General features: G+C 34.1%; 1 protein-coding gene across 1 annotated transcript; it reads left to right on the plus strand.

The window, feature by feature from the left end:
* Window positions 1–1,569: 1,569 nt before the first annotated feature.
* On the plus strand, window positions 1,570–11,111 carry LOC129422463 (uncharacterized). Its single transcript, XM_055178409.2, has 4 exons — window positions 1,570–2,534; window positions 6,265–6,500; window positions 6,584–6,768; window positions 10,104–11,111. Exons 1-4 carry the CDS (start codon window positions 2,282–2,284, stop codon window positions 10,879–10,881), a joined length of 1,452 nt encoding a protein of 483 aa, XP_055034384.2. The 5' UTR covers window positions 1,570–2,281; the 3' UTR covers window positions 10,882–11,111.
* Window positions 11,112–11,285: the final 174 nt, after the last annotated feature.

Consider the following 11,285-nt stretch of genomic DNA (forward strand, 5'->3'; position numbering starts at 1 on the left):
GAACAGAGTAACATGAGCAAGCGCATCCATAAAGTTACCAAAAAGATCAACACACCATGCGAACGCACATACCTTGGCAGAAACAATGGATCGGGTCCCACGAGAGGGCGGAGTCAAAGGTGACGCATCCCCAGGTAGCCCCAAAGCTTGCCTTTTATATAATTCTCATCACATCACGTGACCTAAACCAATGCCCTTCCTGGCTCTGCTACAATAGCAAATATAAATGGTATAAATTAACTGTTAACGTTGCTTACTTCTAATCCAGCAGTGCGTTTTTCATTGTTCTTCTAAGGTAACGTTAAAGATAAATGCTTCTCTTCCTCAATGTCCAGACATAAATGAAGATATTCCTCACGTGTGTGAATAAAGTTTATAATCCAAACATGCGGTAAAAAGTCTTTAAATCTGATCAAACTTTAAGCTTTGCTTGTTATGGTTGAACAGCTCGTGTCTTCATTACCATGTCAACAGCTGTGGGCGTGACCAAATTACAGATAATGAAGTCAGCCAGGAAAAACGGTACTCTCTTTACTTCAATGCAGATTACATAAACTGGCAATATTTGTTTTCGATTATATTTAGCTTGTTTAAAAGTAGACCTTTCAGGCTTTCTTTGGATGTGTGTATCATGCTTGTGTGACGAGTAATCGCGGAGTTTCAATTGATTTTTGTAACGTGTTTTGAGAGACAGCTGGCAGAGACAGAAATGTCTGGATGGACACCCTGTTTATTTTCTTTATTTGACAAAAACACAAAGATCTGTTGTTATTGTGAATGAACACATATTAAAGAAGACCCTTTACCGTTTCAAATGATGTCAAACACGTAAGTGTATGATTATTAATGATGGAGTATTTTAAGTTGATTCTGCCATGATAAGAAAAAAACACGTCAAAACGCGGCCCCGCGTTTTTGGACCCCAGGGGGTTAATATGTGTTCATTCACAATAACAACAGATCTTTGTGTTTTTGTCAAATAAAGAAAATAAACAGGGTGTGCATCCAGACATTTCTGTCTCCGCCAGCTGTCTCTCAAAACACGTTACAAAAATCAATTGAAACTCCGCGAATACTCGTCACACAAGCATGATACACACATCCAAAGAAAGCCTGAAATGTCTACTTTTAAACAAGCTAAATATAATCAAAAACAAATATTGCCTGTTTATGTAATCTGCATTGAAGTAAAGAAAGTACCGTTTTTCCTGGCTTACTTCATTATCTTTAATTTGGTCACGCCCACAGCTATACCATTTATATTTGCTATCATGTAACTTAATATGCTCATGGCTTGTGCAGTTCAGCCTACATACAGTAACGTTAAGCAACCTTAGCAGACTACACGCTTCGGATTGAAAAACTTTCGTTGTTTACATTTCCACTAGTAACAATGTTAATTCTTGATATCAACAATTCAGTTCTTGATATCAACAATTCAATTCTTGATATCAACAATCGAGTTCTTGATGTCAAGAATTCAATTGTTACTAGTTAAAATGTTAAGTCTTGATATCAATAATTCGATAATTTCTGATATCATGAATGGGATTGTTACTAGTAAGAAAGTCATTTTAGATATCTAGAATGATATTGATATCAGAAATACAATTTCAGATAACAGAAATTAACATTGTTACTAGTGACAATCAAATTATTGATATCAAGAATTAACATTTTAACTAGTAACAATTGAATTCTTGATATCAAGAATTCACATTTTTACTAGTAACAATGTAATTATTGATATCAATAATTAAATTGCTACTAGTAAGAATTGTATTTCTGATATCAAAAATGGGAGTTTCAACTAGTAAGAAATGTATTTTTGATATCTGTAATAGTTTTGTCGCCATTTTAACATTTAAACACGTGTAGGATATGAATTGTGGATATCAACAATTAAATTATTGATATCATCAATTCAATTCTTGATATCAGAAATTCTGATTGTTGATATCAGGAATTGAATTATTGATATAAAGAATTACCTCATCATTCGCAGAAATACATTTATGATATCACAAATTAAATTAAAACTAGTAAGAAACATAATTCGTGATATCTGTAATTTAATTATTGATATCTGTAATTCAATTCTTACATGTTAAAATGTAATTTTCACTAGTAAACATTTTTATTGCTGATATCACGAATCTCTTTTGGATATGTGCATAGTAATGAATTCCTTTTTGGATATGTGCATAGTAATGAGACTACATTCAAATAAAATCATGACGTTTTCGCATGCTCAAAATGGCGGTGTGTGAACAAGCTGACAATGGCAGAGGAGGTTTTGAGGCAAATTGAACGGCAATGTTATGCCATTGAAAGGACATATCATTATGGCGTTTGCGGTCAACAACATCTTCGTGCCATAGATGCATGTCTCAGAAATTTATCAAGAGTTGCCAGTCTGTTAAGAACAGAGACAGCGGATGAACTTAAAGACTCGCTCATCGATCTGAGAAGGATTTTGCTGGTGCAAAATGTAGAGCAAGACCGGGCCTTCTCTGCCGGACGTGTATATTTAGGTGAGTAGAATTGTTCTCTTTAAGTTATTCAAATACGAGATCTGTTAAATTTAAAACATTTGCATTATTTAAACTACAGCAAATGGGCCTTTTCAATTCATTAAGAATTATGTGTACAATTATGTGTAGTATGCGTCGCAGCACCGTTGTGTTTATGCGTTTACACATAACCAGGTGGGCACAAATGCATCAAAAACTATTTTGTTACAAACTACAAATACTGGCTCATGAAATGTAAAAATGTGAAAAATGTATTTAAACAAAATACAAGTAATTAGTATATTAGACTTAATAATCTTAAGTCTTTTTTATAACGTTACTGCAGAAAATGTTGGTGATAGGCTAGTACTCCAGGGGTAAAATAACAGACCGAGAATGTTCGTCACAAAATCAATATTCCATTTTAATCATAATATATATATATATATATATATATATATATATATATATATATATATAAATCATATTAAGCATAATATGTGTGGGTTTGTTTTACACACGAGACTCTAACTGCCCTGGGCCGGGTTTCCCAAAAGCATCGTAAGGCTAAGTAGATCGTAAAAACGATCGTACGAATCATCTTAAAATTACGGGCCATTTCCCAAAAACTTCGTAACTTAAGTAGCACTTGAAAATCATCGTAGATCTACGAGTGCTCTGGAGTAATCGTTAATTCATAAGTGCATTGTAAGACAACAGAGTTACAAGGTCACCTGCAGGACAACCAGCAAATTGCACTCCTGCATTGACGATAATGTAATGTTTTAAATGTATATATTTATTGATTCTTCTTTGTTTATTTGTTTAAATGACTTAAATATAATATATTTAAAATAAAAATGAGAAATCAAATTTAAATTACTAAACATAAATTAATAAAGAAGGAAAACAAATTTGGTAAATTTTGGTAATAGTTGGTACTATTAAATTGATAAATGGTTCCTACCAATTGCTTCTATAATTAATCTACAGTAAAAATAATTGTTTTGAAGTGAAATGGCATCTGATTAAGGAAATCAAATAAATATGTACGGTACAGTGCAATAATCCCTAATAATAAATAAACATGGATAATAAAAAACAAATAATAATAATAATCTAAACTATTACATAAAATGCAGAAGGCATTTCGCAGTGGGACGAGTCCTAACAGTTGGTACTATTAAATTGATAAATGGTTCCTACCAATTGCTTCTATAATTAATCTACAGTAAAAATAATTGTTTTGAAGTGAAATGGCATCTGATTAAGGAAATCAAATAAATATGTACGGTACAGTGCAATAATCCCTAATAATAAATAAACATAGATAATAAAAAAACAAATAATAATAATAATCTAAACTATTACATAAAATGCAGAAGGCATTTCGCAGTGGGACGAGTCCTAACTAAATACGGAAAATAATATTTCATTATGCACAAATTATAAAAACATTTAAATAATTTTAAACAAATAATTGTTTAATGACTAAATTTTATAATATTTAGTCATTAAACAATGATGAAAATATTATAAAAAAAAACATTAGTGCACATCGGCTGAAGATCATTAGCCTAAACAAGCTTCTGCTACAAATTCGAATCATTCTAAAGGTGACATTTCAGCACTTGACAAACGGATAGCGACTCGTAAGTAGCACTTAAAACCCAGCTGCGAGCGATCGTTTAACGTGCATTGTGTTAAAATGAACAACGAGTGTTCGTTAAGTAGCTCGTAGAAAGCGCTCTTAAGTGCTAAGTTCAATCGTTATCGGGAAACCCGGCCCTGACCGTTCATGCCTTTTCCATAGTAGAATCGCGCTGCGTGCGCAATTATTGAAAAACAAAAGGATTGATAATTATTTTATACAAAATCTGACAGAACATCAATATTTCTCATATGAAATACGGTTAAAATCCCTATACTATTTTTCTGTGACTGTAGTGAGAAAAATGGTAATTCCGTAGTAATTATTTAGTCGCATTTATGTTGTTTTAATTTTGTATTAAGCTAAAATCTTGTGAGTCGGCTCCTGCGTGTGCCCAAGAAAATTAATAGCCTAGGCTAATACATTGCAATTATATGGATTTAGATACATCTTAAATTTAGATACAAATTTTACTGCTGTGACTATTATCCTTATATTGGGGTAGTTAAGATTATCATTTATATTCAACATTTGATAGGCCTATAACATACCATATTATGAAACACATGTCTGTATTGTATTAATTATTATTGTAACAGAATTTATCAAATTTAATATATAAGTTGATTTTCTTTTATTGTTAGATTAATAGTGGTTAATAAAGTTAAATAAAATGTCAAAGAGTCAGCTATAATATTATTGCATTTACATTTCAGTGTTAGTGGAAGTCTAGTTAAGCAACAACTGAGGCTTAGCCAGCCTGACAGTTAGCCTGCCCCGGACCAGGGCTGGGTTTCCCGATAACAATTGAACTTAGCACTTAAGAGCGCTTTCTACGAGCTACTTAACGAACATTCGTTGTTCATTTACCTGCGTTTCCCAAAGATACACGTAAAACGATCATTCGCAGCTGGGTTTTAAGTGCTACTTACCAGTCGCTATCCGTTTGTCAAGTGCTGAAATGTCACCAATAGAATGACTCGAATTTGTAGCAGAAGCTTGTTTAGGCTAATTACCTTCAGCCGATGTGTATTTTCTTATAATATTTTTCATTATTGTTCAATTACTTTTTAAATGTTTTAATAATTTGTGCATAATGAAATATTCTTTTCCGTATTTAGTTAGGACTCGTCCCACTCCGAAATGCCTTCTGCATTTCTAATATAGTTTATATTATTATTATTTGTTGTTTATTATCTATGTTTATTTATTATTATGGATTATTGCATTGTACCTTAAATATAATTTGGTTTCTTTAATTAGATGCAATTTCCCTTCAAACTCTTTTTCGATTAATTATAGCAGTAATCGGAAGGAACTATTTATCAATTTGCTACCAACTTTTACCAAAATACAAAAAAAATTTACCAACTTGTACAAAATACGTTTTCCTACTATATTAATTTATGTTTAGTCATTTAAATTTGAGTTCTCATTTGAATTTTAAAAATATTATATTAAAGTAATTTAAAAAAATAAACCAAAAAAAAAAAACAATATATAAATATACATTTAAGACATTCCATTATCGTTATTGCAGTAGTGCAATTTGCTGGTTGTCCTGCAGGTGACCTTGTAACTCTGTTGTCTTACGATGCACTTTTGGGAAATGGCCCGTAATTTTAAGATGATTCGTACGATCGTTTTTACGATCAACTTAGCCTTACGATGCTTTTGGGAAACCCGGCCCAGGCTAGTTTCCAAGCATAAGTTTCCATAGTAACCGGGGTTGAACTAGTTCAAGTTTGTTTTATGAAACGAAATCTACCGGCAAAAAGCCGGACTTAACGAAATAAGCCTGGCTTATTCTGTAATCTTGTTTTATGAAATAGCCCTCAGATCACCAGCTTATGCTGGTCTTCTTAGCTTGACTTTTCAGTATATGTAGTCATTTAAATTGTGATTTTTACATTTGGTATTTAAAATGCGCACAGCCATTCATCGCGATGCAGAGCAGTGCGTTTTCAATTAATTCCTATAGTCGAGCTTCCATATATGAAGTCGGAATGCTCTCTCCGCACCATGCCTTATAATGTATTGTTATTAACATACCCGTGTTAGGCTACTTCTTCAATTGTTCTTTGTTTCTTTTTGTCTTAGGTGTACGTGGAAGACCTTCCATTAATGTTTCAAAGCAGCAAATTGAGTTTCTAATGAAACAGGGACACACAATTAAGCAAATTGCCAAGATTCTGGGCTGCTCATCTTCATTTCTTTATAGGAAATCTAAACTGCTCGGAATTCCTGTACGAAAACTGCAAACACAAGTAACTGAGGACGAGCTCATTCAGCATGTCAGAAGACTTCACAGTCTTTACCCCAACACCGGAAGTGAGGTGTGTTAGGCAAAGGAAATTCAAATGTATTATTCTGCATTCATATTGTCAAAATTATTTAGTGTGTTTTTATTACTTCTTAGATCATGAGGGGACTGCTACGTGGAGAAGGGCTGTTTGTCCAGCGGTCCAGGGTCAGAGAAGCCCTTACCCAAATCGATCCAGCTGCGACTGCACGCAGGTGGAGTAGTGCCATTGCCAGAAGAGTCTACCATGTTCCTCATCCAAACAGTTTATGGCACATAGATGGAAATATGCGGTTGATTAGGTAATACACTCATCTCCCCACAAAACAAAGAAACACGTGGTTAGGTGGACTTGGCCCTGTTTCCACCTGGTGTTAAAGCAACACTATGTAGTTTTCATGTAAAAATGACTTACAGCTCCCCCATGTGGTTGAAAAGCGCAACAGTGCCTGGTATCAGCAGGCAGGGGGAGGGGCGGGGCTGTGTGCTCTACCCTCCGCCGCCACTTTCAGATTGTGCTTGTAGCAGCTAGGAGGCTGCTCAGGTTGCAGCAACAGTACAATTTGTCCAGTTAAAAGTTGTCATATTACTGAAATAATTTGAGAGACATTATTTAAAGGTTAAAAAACTACATAGTGTTGCCTTAAGATGCATTTTGACTAAACTGATTAATCACAGGTGGTTGACATTAAATGTGTGTAATTGGGTCTAAAACGTTTAAAGCAGGTCTACTTTTGACTACTTCCTGAAAACATATTCAACTGGATTGCTTTCATAGTGTATATGAAATCATCTCTAGCCTAAATCTTTGCATTTCATACTTAAGGTGTGCATACTTTTCACGAAATTACAAAACCCAGTGTTTTAATTATTGGGATTGTCAAAGTTGGTAGTTTTCTACACGTGTAGATGTTATTACATTATTATTTTTTTTATCAAAAACAAACTCTTTTAAACCAGCGAATAGCATGAGACCAGAATAAAAAAAAAGATCTTAGTGTTTTCCTCATATAAGTTAAACCGCAATTGTAGGAACGTTTCTCTATATTACATCAAGTAAAATAAGCTTAAATGTCCTAGTTTGTACATCACGTTATTTTTCATCATCTTAGAGGTTATGAAGTCTATTATGGCGTTAGTCACTCTGGTTGTTCTGTCATTTGGCCTAACTAAATTTATTCAAAACTTTGACATTAGTCTCCATTGACTTTTTTTGTGTGAGGCTGCCTCCTTGTCATTTCTGTCCAGTTAAAGCTATACTTTAGTACATAAATCACCAAAAAGAATGTAAAATTTTCTGTAAAAATATAATCTTGATATCTTTACTATTCTTGTCAAAGACTGAAATTAATGATTGTAATTAAAATTTGATGCTCCTAAAGTACTTTAAGTCTCTTTTAAAAACAGTTAAATGCTATTTTGTATGTTTTTAACAGCAACCTAAAAAGCAAAATAAAAAACAGGTGGTAGTCCTGCATCTTCATGTGATGTGCTGGCAGAAGTGATGTCTCTAAACTGATTGATTGTACAGATCATCTCTGGAGCAGTTGCTCTTTCATAAACCCACAGCCAATGCAACAATTTAATTTCTGATAAATACAATTTGAATTGTAGTGTATTATACGATTGTGTTTTCCTCTCTTTTGTGCAGTTGTAGATAATACACCAACACTTTCAGCAGCTCTCAAGAATGTGTTAAATTAAGTATGATGTGCAGTAAGCGAATGGTAATGTTATTCTACATCAAAAGATTATAAAGTGCAACTGTTTCTGATAGCAATGCACAGGACAGTAAAGAAATCCTCTCAGATGACAGAGAAACTATATGCAAGTAGTTAAATAAGTTTACTTCAATTGCATTATTCTTAACTGATTTCTGACCATATTAGCAATATTAGAAGTATTCCATTTTAACTGAAAGTCCTGCATCTGCTGAGTCTGCACAGAAAAGTGTAGTAAAGAAGATAAAGATATGTGAAAATATGTGCAAAAACGTTATTTGGTTATTTTGGTCATTTTTGTCACAGGAAATGGACAGGGTAACATATTTGTAGACAACGTTTTAAAGATAGAACAGATAGAAATTACTAAACGAAAGCCCTTTCGTGCATGACATTGTAAGCTACTTGACAATCTAAAGACAAAACTAAAATAGGAGATTAGTTTATTCAAATGAAAATTATTTCATACTGAGTAATAGTCTTTATTGTACATAACATCTATTAGTGCTGGGTATGATTGATTGCTGTTTGTATTAAGGAAAGTTCAAACAAATTTAAAATGAATGTGATCAGCATGTTTGTCTTCTCATTCGTTTAAAGGAACAGTATGTAGGATTGTGGCCAAAACTGGTATTGCAGTCAGAAACCTTGTGGCTTAAACTGGTACTGCAATTACACAACTGGTGGCCAATACACAAAATGACAACATAAACATCAGTTGAGGGCTGAAACTCCACTTTTTAAATGACAATATCCTGGCCGGACCACTGTTGTCAGTGATATAAGTATTTGAAATGAAAATTATTTCTTAATGTCTAGTGACACATCAGGGCCATTTTATGATTAATTTAAATATCCTTTTTATTACGTGTTGAATTTGAAAAGCTATTTATATTAATCATGCATCTTACGCAGATTGCGCTCGTATAATGGAGAATACGTGACTGCGTCAGACTTTCCGTATCACATCCGTTTAAAAAGGTACCAACTAATCTTGTTTACATGAAGTAAACCTGCTTCTGAGCAGGTTTGAGCTTACGGACCTGTTGCTATGACAGTAAGTCTAGGATGAGTTTCAAAGAACCAAACAATCCAAGATCATGCCAAATCGTCAACAATCAAATCCAACTAACTGAGTTAGCGACATACGAAGAACGGGCCCCTAGTCACACAGCAGCTTTTAGGCATTATTCTGTTTTTGTTATAAGCCAGAAATGACAAGGAGGGGCCTCTCGCAATACAAAGTCAATGAAACATTCTGGGATTTTTAAAGTGATAGATCACCCACAAATGAAAATTCTGTCATCATCTACTCACTCTCATGCTGTAACAAACCTTAATACATTTCTTTGTTCTAATGAACACGAAGAGATATTTTGAGGAAAGTTTGTAACCAAACCGTTCTTGACATAGTATTTTTCCTACTATGGAAGTGAATAGGGCTCATGATTGGTTTGGTTACAAACATTACTCAAAACAACTTTCTTCGTGTTCATCAGAACAAAGAAATTTATACAGGTTTGTAACAACATGATGACAGAATTTCAAGGTTAAAATTAAGAACCCAAATAACTATAATGCAGTTACTATAATATTTATATTTTAGTCATGTTTAAAGGAATATAATATGTAATATATTTAGCAAATACTTTTTATTTTCTTTAAGCTGTCAATGACAGGCCTAAACCAGAAAAGGTAACGGCACAAAAATACACTGACAACACATTTTTGTGGAACTATCATTATCTACAAAATCACAGATAATATCAAGAAATAAGTTTTGTCAATGCCCCATTCCACTAATCTACAACACAATAACTTAAATAGTGTAGCATAGATAATGATTAAGATATTATGGATGCACATATTTTTATTGCTTAATTAACCTTGTGTTTCTATGCTTTATTTTATACAAGGTGGGGTTTTGTTGTACATGGGGCCATCGATGGTAAATCTCGCCTTATAACCTACCTGAGCTGCAACACAAATAACCGTGCCTCCACTGTGCTGACCCAGTTTGTGAAGGCAACATGTCTTTATGGTCTCCCCTCACGAGTGCGATCTGACCATGGGGGGGAAAATTCACAAATCGCCCTCTTCATGAATCTTGTTCAAGGGGTGGAACGAAGGAGCCACATAACAGGAGAATCTGTTCACAATCAGCGCATAGAACGGCTTTGGAGAGATGTTTTCCTGCATGTGCTCCAGTACTTTTACAATTTGTTCTACACTCTAGAGGATTCCGAGGTCCTTGATCCAGACGATGATGTCCACAAGATGTCCCTACAAATTGTCTTCCTGCCAGAGATCCTAAAGAGACTGGATCTATTCAGGAATGGATGGAATCACCACAAAATCAGAACAGAAAACAACAAAACACCTATTCAAATCTGGACTGCAGGAATGCTTGCAAACATGGAGGCAAACTGCAGAGCCATCAGCAATGTTTTTGGCGAGGATCCTTACAGCACACAAACTCTAGAAGAGCTTTTGGCACAACATGGTATAGAAAACTTCCCTGTCACTTATGACAATGAAGATCACTTTCCAGCTGTAGTTGTGGAGCAACCCAGAATCAATCTGACCCATCAGCAGAAGCAAAACATTATGCAAGCAATTGAGACTATCTCAGATACTACTGTTAAGTATCAGACATGCTGCAGAGAACTTGCAAACACATTACAAGATGGCTGATATACATTTTATACAAGATGTTTTTTAGCAATGTGAACTCTTGAGTAATAAGCCCAGACTCTTAAGAAATGTCATACTTGGATCTTTTTGTAGGATGTAAGCTGGCAGGCAACTATACATGCATTAATGTGTATTACCTTCAAAAAAATGTTAACAAATTCTGTCTGTATTCCTGATTTTGGTCTGTATTTTGAAAACAAAAACTATTAAATGCCTTCAGGCAAACATCACACTGTCTAATTCATGCTTTCACATGGGGTGGTTTCCCAGACAGGGATTAGCTTAAAACGGGACTAGGCCTTAGTTTAATTATGATATCAAGTTTAAACAAACATGGCTTACCTAACTTTTCTTGTGTGCATTTTAAAGCAAAACAAAGGGCACTGATGTATTTTAAGATATGT

This window comes from Misgurnus anguillicaudatus, chromosome 12 (assembly GCF_027580225.2).
Source record: "Misgurnus anguillicaudatus chromosome 12, ASM2758022v2, whole genome shotgun sequence".
NCBI classification, from domain to species: Eukaryota; Metazoa; Chordata; class Actinopteri; order Cypriniformes; family Cobitidae; genus Misgurnus; species Misgurnus anguillicaudatus.

Excerpts from the sequence above, each read along its gene's own strand:
- LOC129422463 (XM_055178409.2), top strand. The coding sequence starts at position 2,282 with ATGGCAGAGGAGGTTTTGAGGCAAATTGAACGGCAATGTTATGCCATT. Across the intron at positions 2,535-6,264 it reads TGCCGGACGTGTATATTTAG|GTGTACGTGGAAGACCTTCC; the intron begins GTGAGTAGAATT and ends TTTTTGTCTTAG. Across the intron at positions 6,501-6,583 it reads ACCCCAACACCGGAAGTGAG|ATCATGAGGGGACTGCTACG; the intron begins GTGTGTTAGGCA and ends ATTACTTCTTAG.